Genomic DNA, 13,185 nt, shown 5'->3' with positions numbered 1-13,185 from the left:
GGGGGGGGGGGGGGGGGGGGGGGGGGGGGGGGGGGGCGCGCAGCAACGTCATTCACTGAGGCTGGCACCGTACTTTACAGTTTACGAGGCACCTGTCTCTCTGCCATTGCACCGGCTGCCTATGACATCCCAGCGGGGCTGACCGAGAAGCAGTCACCCTTCATTCAGGGAACAGAGTGATCTGCCCAAGGCCACACCTCAAGTTGTCTGCAAAGGCAGCCTTGAACCCAGGTCCACCTGTGCCCAGATCCCAGACACCTACGCTTTGCAGATTTGAGAAGCCCCACACTCACTCCACTTGTGGTCGCCCTGGGGCCCCATCGATAGCCCCAGTCAGTCCAGAGAGTGCTCATTCCTGCAATCGAGACTCGCCCCCAGGGACCTTCCACGTGCATCATTTCTAGACCCCACTCCCACTCTCCAACCTCCACCTACTAAGCACCTTCCGTGAGCCAAAGTCTCAGCTTTCTTGTGCATCCTGCTGGTTCATCCTGAGAATGAGGGACTGCTTGCGCCTCTCCCCATTTTCCAGATGAGCCCGCAGGCCCAGAGAGGTCTAGTGACTTGCCAGAGGTCACGCAGCCCTGTGACCTGGGACCCTCTCCGGAGCTCGCCACCAGCCACAACCCCGGGCTTCCTCTCCTCCTTTAAAGGAAAGAGGCTCGTAAGCTTCCCCTAGAGCTGATGTCGATGTCTGCACTGTGGGCCAAGCCCTCTGCAAGTCTCACCTCCTTCATCGGCAGGGAACCCCAGGAGGAAGGAGTGAGCAGCTCCATTTACAGGCGAGGACGTACTTGGAATTGAGCCACGCGCAGGGGACGTGGGGAAAGGGCGCCACCTGACCAGCTTTCCAATCCAGGTGCTCACACCCTGTAGCTGGGTGACCTTGGCCTCGCCTCTCCTCCTCTTGGACCCTTAGTCTCCTCTTTAAAGTGTGCAGCATGAGCCTACCTGCTGGGTCTGCTTGGGGGTGTAAAAGAAATCATGAACTTGGCACCTACTGTGCCCCCGGCTGTAACTGATAATTACTATTCGAGTAACCAGGTCACCCCACTGGCAACGGCAGGGCCGGACCCAAGCAATGCCTTTATTACATTTTTCAGGTTCCTGCGGGCTGGTGGGCAGACAACCAGGGGTCCGGTGTGAGCAGCCCCTGCAGCAAGGGTCCCAGAGCCAGGGCAAAGCTCTAACAGTACCCAGGGGCAAAGGGTGGCGGCGTGAGGTACTCTTCAGGGAGCCAGTCCCTCTGGGCTTCTGCCAACCCTTCTGTCTCCGGTTTGGATGCTTTTGAGGACAGGGCCCTCATTACCACTCGGTGCCAACTCCTGACCCTCGGGGTCACCTTGCTCCCGCTGGCCAATCTTGAGGCCTTCCCGGAGGGGTCACCTCCATCTCTCAGATCCTGGGACTGTGCGGGACTTGTGAGGGACGTGGCCGCAAAGCGGGCTGTGGAGACGTCGCCTTCCCAGTGTGTGTCACCTGGCCTGGCCCCTGAGCTGTGTGCCAGTGCCGGTGGCCCAGCATTCCAGAGCGATGACAAGTTCACAGGTGCCGAGTGGGATTTCAGCTGCTGCTGGAACCTCTTGCCTGTCTCGGGGAGCATCCTGAAGTTTCTCCAGAGTTTCTGGCAGGCCTCCTCAAGGGGGGCTTTCGGGGGGCAGGAGGAAGTGGCCTCCTCCTTGGGGTCTCTGCTTGCCTTTGCCGATGGCCTCCTTCCCTTTGGCCGATGGAGCAGGATGGGCCTTCCTGAGGTCTGAAACCAAGCGCAGGTGAGACCTGGGGCCATCCCGCCCGCCAAACCTCTGAATCTGCCCTGGAGGTTGGGACACGGGTCCCACTCAGGCATCTTGGGGCTGAGAAGGACCCCAGGTGAACCCAAGCCTGACCCCATGCCCCATCTCTCCCATCCCCATAACCAGCTTCACTATCCACCCCCCCGCCCCCCCCCGCCCCCAGGGATTGGCAAACTTTTGCCATAAGGGGCCAGAGGGCAAACGTTTTCAGGTTCGTGGGTCATACGGCCTCTGTCTCATTCCCCAGCTCTGCTGTCGCGGAGCAAAGCGGCCAGGGATAGCACATCGACCAGAACGTGTGCCCCCGCTCCAGGAAAACCGTATGGACGTGGAAATTTGGCTTTCGTCCGACTTTCACAAAATAATATCGCATGAGATATTACTTTAGTTTTAATTGTTTCAACACTCTTCGAAAACATGAAAGCCACGCTCAGCTCGTGGGCCACCGGGACGCAGGGCCATACGGAAACTGGCCAGATGTGGTCCTCGGGCCCTGGTTTGCTGACCCCTGATCTACCCGGCTGTTCAGGCCAAAACCAGGTGACGTTTGTGGCAGATGGCCGACAATGCCGCATCCATATCCCTCTGCCCTGGGCACGCAGGCGCCCCCAGCTCCGCTCCCAAATGCCAGCAGTGGGGACTCTGCTTGGGGTCATTCCTTGGCCACACCGGCAGGCCACAAGTGCCAGAGAATTAAACTCTCCCAGGAACAGCGCTTGACCAGTGGCTACTGGAAGCTGGAGGATCAATACCCCAGCTCCTCACCCCTAGGGTGGGATGACGAAGTGCCCAGTTCCACGCAGAGTCCCAGACTTCCCCGGGAGACTGAGCCCTGGTTGCCTACAGGGGAACCTGTTCGCTAAGACGCCCTTCATTGGCTCCCCCCGTGGTACTTCCTGGGATCACCTCCCAAACAATGGAGGGCCCAGGGACTCAAACCACGACAACGTCCAGCTTCTCCTCCCCCTCCCCCTCCCCCTCCAAGGCATCGGCAAGCTCCCTTCCAAAATGTCCCAAGTATCTTCTCGTTCCACCCCTAGAGATCTTTTTTCCGGTCCCTCCCACCGGGACAGTCCCTGCCTCCTTCCTGCCACCTCTACCATTGCCCCCAGGCACCCCCTTCTGCAGCTGGCAGCCACAGGCTCTCCCATGGCGGGTCCCCCGGCACACCTGGAATAGAAGAACCCCATGTCCTCACCCTGGCCCCGAGGTCCTGCGTGATTGTCTCCTCCTGATCCGGGCCCCTTACTTCCCGGTGACCTCCTCTGCACTCACCGCACTCCATCCGCACACTGGCTTTTGTTGTTCTTTTGTTTTCCAAACATACAGAGCCTCAGGACCTTTGCATGTGCTCTCTTCCCTGCCTGAAACACCCTCCCTGCATCTTGGTGTGTGGCTGACTCCTCCTTACCCTGCATGTCCCAGCCCTATGCCATCTCCTCTGGGAGGTCTTCCCTGACTGCTCCCTTCACACTTTAGCCCCACACCCGCTGATGTTCATCGCACTGGCCTGTTTGATTTCCACTGCTGCTGGAATTTCCCTGCTGTGTGGGGGGTTAGGGGCTCCTGAGGGTCCAATCAGCCCTGAGGAGATGGGATTCGTTCACTTATTCATTCACCTACTCTACAGATCCATTAGTGGAGCACTTAGGCATATGCATGAGACAGGGTGGACAAGCCAGCCAGCCAGATTCCCAGGTCTCTCAGAGCTCACAGTCTGATAGGGAAGGCAGACAGGAAACATGAAAGCCAACAAATAAACAAGACGTTGTATATCGTGAGGAGTGCTCCGCAGCGCGTAAACAGGGTGATGGGATGGCAAATGAAGAGAGGATTACTTTCAGCCTGGAGCTGGGGAGGGAGACACTTGAGGAATTGAAGAAAGAAGCCGGGCATAGGAAATCTGGGGGCAGAGTGCACACAGCATGTGCAAAGGCCCTGGGGTGGGTGCCACCAACATGTGCAAAGGTCTTGGGGTGGGACCAGCACATGCAAAGTCCCCGAGGTTAGCCTGATGTGTCTGAACAGCAGAAGGGATAGCAGAGGGGCTGGAACTGGGCCGGGATTTTAGTTGCAGGGTCCTGCAAAATCACCGGAAGCTTCTTTAGTTGGAGCTATAGGATCTAATTGTCGCTCTAGAAAGTCTCCTCTGGGAGCTGTTGGCCACCGCTGCTCCTGCCCCTCCCGTGTGGGAGATGCCAGCTTTCTGTCACATACCTCCTCAGGTGCAACCGTGGAACAGGAGGAAGGGTTCTGATGCTTGCTGGGGCCATGGGTGGGGCTGGTGACTTCCTCAGTCAATGCATTGGAGTAAAGGAAGAGATCCTCATAATCCACGTTCTCTGGATCCTTCTGCGGGGCAGAGGGGACTTGCAGCTCCGCCCCAAGGAGGGGGACGCGGTGGTCCCGGACAAACTGGGGGTGGTGGGCTCAGGAGCTGCCTTGCCCACGGCCCTGGTCAGGAAGCATGCCCCTCCCACGCTGGCTTTTGAGGGCTACACCCCTCTACCCCCGCCACAAGCCTTATAGGGAAATACTCTTTTCCTATAGATCGGCCAAGGTTATACCCCTCACCACCCGCACATGAGCCCTTGGAAAAATTTGCTTGGGGGGCTGGGTGGGGGGGGGGGGGGTGCGGGCAGGGTACAAAGCAGGAGGGGTGGGGCCGTGGGAGGAGAGGGACCACGAGAGTGACAGAAACACAAGAGGCTGGATGGGATGAGTGGGAATGAATCTGGGGGCTTGGCCCCAGCAGGGGGCGGGGGGCGGCTATGACCCACGGGGGTCGCAACCCTCACCTGCCCACAGGGCTGTGTCAGCAGGTCCCCGTGTGGCCGCATAGGCCGCTGCTGGTGGAAGGTGACCAGGGCGTGCAGCGAGCCATGGACCCTCTCCTCCCCAGGGATCATGAAGCTCCCATCGTCCAACAGCTTCACCATGAAGTGGCGGCAGCAGCTTTGGGCTCTGCGGAGACACTGCTGGGGCTGGAAAATTCTGTTCCTCCTCATTCCGTCCCCGTCTCCCGGCCCTCGAGCCGCCAGCACCAGCTGTTCAGGCTCCCATTAGCCTTCTGTGCTCTTTAGCCATGTGACACTCGGTAAGTGACTAACCGCACCATGCCTCAGTTTCCCCATCTGTAACCTGGGGCTCCCAAGGCTAACCTCAGGGGTTCTTACAAAAGCGGAATAAGCTACTGCAGACAAAAGCTTAGCTTGGTGCCTGGCTAGGGTCACATGATCAACGGAAATGATAATAATGAAAATTTGAGTCAGGCCCCAGGCTAAGGCTGTATGCCTGGCACACAGCAGGTGCTTGATAAATGCTCTGTTAATGAATGGATGCACTTATTAACGGCCCACTATGTGCTTACTATATCATATTTAATTTTTGCATTGAGACTCTGAATTGATTTTAGCATTCCTGTATTGGAGACGAGGACTTTGAGGGAGGCACAGATAGGTTGAGTAACTCGTCCTAGGTCAACAGCCAAGCCTTTGTGTGACTCGGGCCCTAAGCTTTTCCCCTGTGGGCCACTCTGTTGTGGGGCCATTTTTTATTTTTTATTCCTCTGGCCTAGAATCCTTTTGAAAAGTAGTCTGTGCAGCTGAATCTTCTGAGATGCCAGATCAGCTTTTGAGGCCTTAAGGAGCTGGACTGCCCTGAGTTTCCCTAACACGTCCCTCTGGGTGGAGTCAGAGAATTGCCAGGTAGACGGGGGTGGGGGTGGGGGCTGGTTAGGCGAGGGCAGTAGCCACTCTTGGGCTCCCAGCAGCCCCTGTTTTCAGACACACAGGCTCAGTTACCACCAAGCCTCCATATGCTGGTTACAGCCAGCCCTGTAGCTGCTCATTGCAGCCAGAGTTGGCCAGAACTTTTCGCCAGTTGCTCTCTGAGACGTCGTGGCATGAAGCACCCCTTGCCCCCTCCGAGGAAGCCCGGGAGCCCTCCTGCCCCCTCCCTCGTCCCTTGCCCAGGCCTTACTTGTAGGACAGCGTGTAGCCCACGTGGCTGTGACTGACCCTGATGAGAAAAGATCCCAGCGGCTGTGACTCCAGCAAACTCTCGGCATCCCTGGAAGAACACACACGGGAGGGAGACGACTGGGACCCAGCTGTCCCGCGTACCGGCCAGACTCCTGGTGCACCTGTCATCCCGGTACTGAACAAACCTAAAGTCGTGTTTTCTTCTCAGCTGTTTCAGACCTTGGGACGTTCACGGGCAGGGGTGTTCCCGGCTGTGGCGGGAGGCCTCTGATGACCTTGACCCCAGGACAGACTTGCTCCCATCCCCCACAGCCCCTGCCTGCCTTCCCAATGCCTAAAATACCGCCACGAAGGCATCTTTGGGTGGATCAAGGTGTCGTAGGTGACAATGCCTGTTCTCCGACGCGTTGGAATTCAGATCCCAGCTCTGCTGCTCATCAGCCGTGTGGCACCTGACATCAGTCCCTTTCTGACCTTCAGCTTCCTCAAGGGGAAAGTAAAACCCTCACTCCCAGGACTGACGGGAGAGCAGATCAAATGCGTGGAACACGAGCGTGAGAACTGCTCACCAAATGCTATGATTACTACTCCTATTATCCGGGGGATCACAGACAGGAAGGTGGTCTTCTACAGGACAAGCTGGGGAGCCTATGAACCCGAGCTAATCCTGACTATGGGTAGCGACTGAGCACTTGAAATGTGGCTGGTCCGAATCAAGATGTCCGTTCAGCCTACGACACCAGATTTTGAGCACTTAGGACAAGATAAAGGAATGCTTACTAAATTATCAATGAGTTCTGAGTACTCCTATTGAAATGATACTGGGTGGAATAAAAGATAGGATCAAAACGAATGCCACCTGTTTCTTTTTACTTCTCTTGCTCTAGCTACTAAAAGCTTTAAAATTACAACGCGTGGCTCACATTGTATCCCTACTGGCACACCCGAGACCTCAGAGACAATGCCTGCTTCGTCCTCTCGGTGGCTTTCACAATGTTCTCTCAATTTCCCGCACGCCAAGGGAGGCCATACGCAGTCTTTTCTCCGTCCATTTGGAACCAAGTGGGTGACTAATGAGGTGAGTTTGTTCATGGCCTCAGAACGCAGCCCAGCGTGGAAAGTCCAGAACTCTGTCCGGTATGGACATGCTGCTCATGTCCCTGATGCATTGAGAGAGGGCAGCTGTTTGGGGGCCCTGTGTGAAGAAGGATTCTGAGGCTGCATCCTGCCAGCATTGCTTGGTGATGCCTGGTCTTGGGGGAGGGGTGCCTGGCAGTGCTGGGGTGGTGGGCACTTGTGGAGGGAAAGCTGAGGTCCAGAGATGGGAAGTAACTTGCCCTGGTCACCCAGTGAGTCCACAGAGTCCCTGGTCACCCAGTGAGTCCACCCAGTGAGTCCGCTTGAAGTCCGCAGGGTTCAAGCGTCAAGGGCCTGAGGGCTCTTTTTTTACTCTTAACACCCGGAGCTGAGCTGAGCCCAGAATCCTGCAGAAAACCCACCCAGGCAAGGAGAGAGGGTGAAGGGCAGGGTAGAAGGTACGGGTGTGTCCTCACTCTCTCGAGATGGCACCATGGAACCATGCAGGGACCCCTCCTCGGGCCAGCTGGCCCACCTGCGTCTGCACGAACCAGTCCAGTCGTGGGGGCAATGGCGGGGGCAGCTTTCCGGATTCGTTCATGGCTTCCTGGGGAGCAGTTACCTGGCAGCAGGAGAGAGAAGAGAGAGTCACGCCTGGTCCACTCCCCATACTTTGCTCTATTACAGTTCTTGGTGCCTCCTCCTTTCACAAGTCCTCTAGCTGGCCAGGGCAAGGGGCTTGACACTGGCTTGTGTTTCTTTCTTTCTTTCTTTCTTTCTTTCTTTCTTTCTTTCTTTCTTTCTTTCTTTCTTTCTTTCTTCCTTTTAAAAAAATTTTTTTTAAGTTTATTTATTTTTGACAGAGACAGAGAGAGACAGAGAACGAGCAGGGGAGGGGCAGACAGAGAGGGAGACACAGAATCTGAAGCAGGCTCCAGGCTCCGAGCTGTCAGCACAGAGCCCGACATGGGGCTCGAACCCACATACTGTGAGATCATGACCCGAGCTGAAGTTGGATGCTCAACTGACTGAGCCACTCAGGCACCCCGAGTTCTTAACAGTTTTAAGCTCAAGGTAACACCGGACTTTGTGAGCCAATGACAAGGAGAAAAATAATAGTACCGATTTACAAAAGAGTATCAAATCAATGCAAAACCAGCAATGGGGTCAAGCCCTCCTGGATGGTCTGCTCATGACCCTTTATGCTCACCCTTAACCATCTCCCTAACTTGGCCCACCCCTCCACCCTGGCCCTATCTAATGTTTTAATATTTCAGAAGGTCGTTGTTACTATTTCCAGAGGGTGGGGACATATTGACTAACTCTGTCAATATTGACTTTCTTCCACCTGAAGACAGATGCTGAGACTGCCCTCCAAGGGGAGGCCCAAAGAATTCTGGGACAAGTAAAATTAAAGAACTATTAGAGAACTATTAAGAAAACATTTAATAGGGGTGCCTGGGTGGCTCAGTCGGTTAAGTGTCTGACTTCGGCTCATGGTTCGTGGATTGGAGCCCCGCATCAGGCTCTGTGCTGATGGCTCAGAGCCTGGAGCCTGCTTTGGGTTCTTTGTCTCCCTCTCTCTTTGCCCCTCCCCTGCTGTGCTCTGTTTCTCTCTGTCAAAAATAAATAAACATTAAAAAAAAAAAAACAAAACCAGAAGAAGAAAGCATTTAATAAAGCAGGGTGACAAAGCAATTAAGAACCTGGAATCAGAGCCAGATAGCCTGGGCTCAAGCCCCAGCTCCCCCACTTAGCTGCTGTGTGACCTTGGGTAAGTCACTTAACACCTCTGTGCCTTTATTTTCATCTGTAGCTTGGGGACATGATATTTAGCTGGGAAAGTACAGGTGGTACAGAACTAAGCACTGGATGTATAATAATGAATATTCACGAATCCAGTAATGGCTAGCATGGGGTTACGTACATAGGTTTGTTCTTTGTTCTACCTGGGAGAACTCCTACATATCCTTTAAGACCCAGCAAAAACATGCCCTCCTCCAGGCAGCTTTCCTGTCTCTTCTCTTAGTCAAAGCCCTGGCGCCCTTCTCTGTCTCCCACTTTCTCCTCCGCTCCTACCCAAGCTTTGCCTCCTGGAGCTCAAGTGTCTGTGTTCAGCGGAAGCCTTGACAGTTGGCTTTTCTTTCTCTAACGCAAGTGCCTGACTTAAGCTTTGACTGCTAAGTCATCGGCTTTAACTGGATGAAGTCTATCTGGGATAAACACATTGCCAGCCACAGAACTAGATAAAGAGCCAGGATCCTCCCCGTCTCCCCTTCCCCCACCACATCCCCACCACCAGGCTCCTTTATCCTTTATTTTAAAGATCCTGGTTGATTTAGGTAACTGGTCATTGGGTTGCTTTTTATTTTCCCTTCTTTTCTTTCTTTCTTTCTTTCTTTCTTTCTTTCTTTCTTTCTTCCTTTTCTTTTTTTCTCTTTCTTTTCTTTCTCTCTCTTTCTTTTCTTTTCTTTCTTCCTTCCTTCCTTCCTTCCTTTCTTTCTTTCTTTCTTTCTTTCTTTCTTTCTTTCTTTCTCTCTCTTTCTTTCTCTCCCTCTCTCTCTCTCTCTCTTCCCACGCTTTAAATTCTCTTATGTTTTAAATTCACCAATAGGGGGTGAGCCCCAGAAACCCTCGGCCCCCACCCTCGCCCCCAATACAAGCAGAGCTCCAGGCACATGTGTGCTGGCTTTCTGTCTACTGGCTACTCACCTGCTTATCTTGTACGCTCCGGGGCTGGCAAGCAATAGATTTTCTTTCTTCGGAGTTTCCAGAGGGTTCTTGCTGATGTGCAGCTTGTGGTCATGACCACAGGGGTCCATCCAGCTGTAATCGGTTTGGCAAGGGGAGATATGTGTGGTTAGCTCGGGAGGCCTAGGTGAGCGCCCCTAAGGCTGAGACTTGCACAAAGCATTGTGTCTGGCTCTGTCTCCCCCATATTAAGGGCCTCTAGGGACGGGGCCCAGGGCTAGCTTCTTTCAGATTTTTCTGGGTCCCCAGCACTACCTGGCACTGGGCAGGGACAGCGAGGGGGCAGGGTGTTTGCTGAGGAATAACTGTCTAGGGCTGAATGAATCTGCACTAAGTTTCAAGCTCCTGACCCTGGCATTGCGGCTCCCCTATCTCCTTGCCCCCGTATTACAGCCCTAAGGACATCCTCGCTCTAGTCAAAACTGACCAAGCTCTCTTCCCCTCCACGCCTTCACCCATGCTGTGCCCCTGCCAGGAAAGCCCTTTTTCCAGCTCCATTGTTCAAAGGAAACTGAAAATTCCTCCCGCTTCTCTGGTCTCTGCCAGCCCTGTCCCTCCTTCTGGCCCCACCTGGGCCCCATGCTCTGTCTTCTAGAGGTCTGGGATGGGGCTGAGGCTCTTGGGGTCCCGGGCTCGCCCGGCAGGGGGCAGGCACAGAAGTGAGCACGTTGCCGGCTGAGGGATCCCCACCCGGGCACGTACCTGGGAGACCCCTGGGCAGCCGAGGCTCTCACTCTCGCTGTGCAGGGAGCCTGCAGGAACCTCGGTTTCGGTTCAGGGTCTGCACGTCAGCGGGGGTGGGGCTGCTGCCCCCAGGCTGTTCCTGTTTCCTTGAGCAGGTGAGCCCCAGGGGCGGGACCAGGACAAACCTGGTCGCAAGGGCTCTCTGCAGTCCACAGAACTGCTGAGCTGCAGGTAGAGGGAGGCCCCTGCTCTGTGAAGACCGTGACCAGCCTTTATTGAGCACCTACTGTGTGCCAGATCCTCGGGGGACAGAGAGGTGATCTCAAGAGGTGCAAGCCCCACCCTCCTGGCTTCCAGAATCTAGCGAGCAATGAAGAATAAGAAATTAATTGCTAATGTCTCAGAGCAGACAAACTGCTGGAAGGGGGAACGGGAGTTGCAAGAACCTCAGAGGGGGCTTCGGTGATCGGGAGGAAGTGGCACTTAGGGACAGAGAGGAGTTCACTTGATTGAGGGGTGCAAAAAGAGAGGGCTCTAGGAGGAGGCTCTGAGGCAGCGTCAGGCCTGGACAGGCCGGGGCCACATCGTGCTGTCCTCTGTAATGAAACAAAGCACCGTCTCTAAAATGGTATTTTATGACCGTGTTGGCACTGAGACCCAGAGAGTCCAGGCTGGATTCGTTATTATATGCTCACTATTATTGTATTCATTTTTTTTTTCCTTCTGATTTTAAAACACCGCAACGGTCTGGGGAGCCCTACACACAATGTGGGCCCTGCGTGGAGGAAATAGCACTGAACGGGTCAGGCAGCCCCGGATGTGTGCTACAGCTCCTCCCCCGGCACATGGGCAAAACCACTTCCTTCTCCTCTTTCAGGCAGAAAGGGGCTGAGCTGGGGGCCTCTCCTCGGGCCCATCGCCCTGGTCCAGGGTCAGTGGCCTCCCCACCTCGTGCCCCAGGGGTGGGGGGTGGCACGCGCCTGTCCTAGAGGCGCTGTCACTTTAAAAAGCCTGGCCATGGGAGTCTCATTTGCACGAAGTTCAGTCTCCAGAAACGTAGGGTGTCTCAGGCCACTTCTAGCCTGGCCAGCTGAGGCCCCATCACAGAAGGCTCCATTCTGATTACCTTGACCTGCTCGGGGCATGTGGTCTTACACACAGTAAAGGCCTCCCCTGAGCATGTCACAACAGAATCAACCCCCAGCCCTTGGTGACCACAGTCCTCAAAACCGTGAACGGGCAGGTGGCCCCTAGAGGGACTTCCAGGAAAGGACCAGCCAGCCACAAGATATGGGGCTGGGACTCCAAGGCCCCTTCCTCTCTTGTGCCACATTCTGGGCTTTTCACTCGAGGCCCCAGCTGGTGAGTAGGACTTCCATGGCCCCATGTGGGGTGGCTCTCTGGGTAGGGACCACAGTGCCTCTTCAGCCCTGGGGACATGCGGGGGTGGGACAGCCAGGCTCTGCCAACGCTGAGCTTTCTGTGTTTTCAACCGTTCTATTCGTCCCACAATGCTTTCATTCTATTTGTTAATTCATTCTCTCCACAAACATTGGCTGAGCCCCAACTGTGGGCACCATGCTAGATGCTAAGGATGGAGAAGACAAGACAGGCACTGTCCCTGCCCTGCTGGAGCCCACAGTCCACGGGGAGACGGTTGTCGCGCAAATCCACATGCAGGCCAGGCTTGCACAAGTGGGAACAGCAAGGGCAAAGGCCCTGTGGCAGGAAGAAACCGGGCACGCCCGCGGAACAGACAACAGTTGAGGTGTCCAAAGAGTGGACATAACCGGATGTCCATCAACGGATGACTAGATTAAAAAACCGTGGTCCATCCTTTCAACGGATTATTATTCAGCCGGGCAAAGCAGTCTTCACATGTGCTACATGATGGATCTAGAAAACTATGCTGAGTGAAAGAAGCCAGACACAAAAGGCCATATCGCATGCGATCCCGTTTATATGGAGTGTCCAGAACAGGCAAATCCAGAGACAGAAAGACTAATGGTTGCCAGAAGGCTGGAGGAGGGGGTCTGGGGAGTGACAGCTCATGGGGACCGAGTGAGGAGAATGTGTTAAAATGGACCACAGGGATGGCGGCACATCGCTGTGAATATGCTGAAAGCTGCTTAATTGCACTTCGGTGGGTGGACGGTTCGGTGGGTGGATTAGATCTCAATAAAGCCGTTATTAAAAAAAAAAAAGAAAAAAGTCGAGGAGTCATCTCTCCGTCTGCCACTGCATCAAAGCTCCTCTCTCAGCAAAAGGCCGGGTCTAAGGCAGGACGGAGGTTCCGGGACCCCAGCCTGACTCGGCAGGGCGGGGCGGGGGGAGGCAACAGGTGCAGACATGGAGCATCATGGGGCAAATACAGCTCAGAGCCGTGAGCTATTTACGTGACTTGTGCCCCGTTAAGAGACGAGATGCGAAAAACAGAAGTGGGTTCTGCTCTTGGGGAGCAAAACAAACAGCGATGCTAATAATAACGATGATGAGCACGATGCTGACAGCAGCCAATCCCTCAGTGACATGTGTCTATCCCAGGCTGAGATGCGCCATCCAGAGAGAGAGGGAGAGTGAGAATCCCAAGCACGCTCCGTGCCATCAGTGCAGAGCCTGATCTGGGGCTTGACCTCACAAACCGCGAGATGACGACCTGAGCCGAAATAAAGGGTTGGGCGGTTTGCCGGATGAGCCACCCAGGCGCCCCCAGGCCTGTCTTTTAAATTAACGGGCATCCTGAGGACCCCGGACCCAACACCTGGCCACAGCTGCGTACCTGCAGGGAACGTGTGGACATAAAAATCCGTTAACGCTGATCTAGTCCAATCTATGATTTTACTGATGAAATTAAAACTAAGGAAAGAACTAAGATAAGCTGTAAAAAAAAAAAAATC

At 54.8% G+C, this 13,185-nt stretch overlaps 1 protein-coding gene across 3 annotated transcripts; it reads right to left on the bottom strand.

The window, feature by feature from the left end:
- Nucleotides 1–1,037: 1,037 nt before the first annotated feature.
- Nucleotides 1,038–13,075, bottom strand: HSH2D (hematopoietic SH2 domain containing). Of its 3 annotated transcripts, none has more exons than XM_040444791.1 (7): nucleotides 10,175–10,222; nucleotides 9,566–9,679; nucleotides 7,330–7,475; nucleotides 5,775–5,864; nucleotides 4,592–4,757; nucleotides 4,011–4,145; nucleotides 1,038–1,753 (listed from the first exon to the last, which is right to left on the bottom strand). In XM_040444791.1, exons 3-7 carry the CDS (start codon nucleotides 7,452–7,454, stop codon nucleotides 1,187–1,189), a joined length of 1,083 nt encoding a protein of 360 aa, XP_040300725.1. In that variant the 5' UTR covers nucleotides 7,455–7,475; nucleotides 9,566–9,679; nucleotides 10,175–10,222; the 3' UTR covers nucleotides 1,038–1,186. The 3 variants fall into 3 exon arrangements, with proteins under 3 accessions (XP_040300725.1, XP_040300724.1, XP_040300723.1); XM_040444790.1 differs by lacking the exon at nucleotides 10,175–10,222 and adding an exon at nucleotides 9,860–9,930; XM_040444789.1 differs by lacking the exon at nucleotides 10,175–10,222 and adding an exon at nucleotides 10,307–13,075 and having other exon boundaries at nucleotides 1,055–1,753.
- Nucleotides 13,076–13,185: the final 110 nt, after the last annotated feature.

Source organism: Herpailurus yagouaroundi, unplaced genomic scaffold (assembly GCF_014898765.1).
Source record: "Herpailurus yagouaroundi ecotype Mexico unplaced genomic scaffold, PumYag 193, whole genome shotgun sequence".
NCBI lineage: Eukaryota > Metazoa > Chordata > Mammalia > Carnivora > Felidae > Herpailurus > Herpailurus yagouaroundi.
The sequence above is the reverse complement of the archived record's forward strand: the minus strand, read 5'-3'. Positions and strand labels throughout refer to the sequence as shown.

Excerpts from the sequence above, each read along its gene's own strand:
- HSH2D (XM_040444789.1), bottom strand. The coding sequence starts at position 7,454 with ATGAACGAATCCGGAAAGCTGCCCCCGCCATTGCCCCCACGACTGGAC. Across the intron at positions 5,865-7,329 it reads CATGGTGCCATCTCGAGAGA|GGATGCCGAGAGTTTGCTGG; the intron begins GTGAGGACACAC and ends GTGTTCTTCCAG. Across the intron at positions 1,754-4,010 it reads CCACGGTTGCACCTGAGGAG|ACCTCAGGAAGGCCCATCCT; the intron begins GTATGTGACAGA and ends GCTTGGTTTCAG.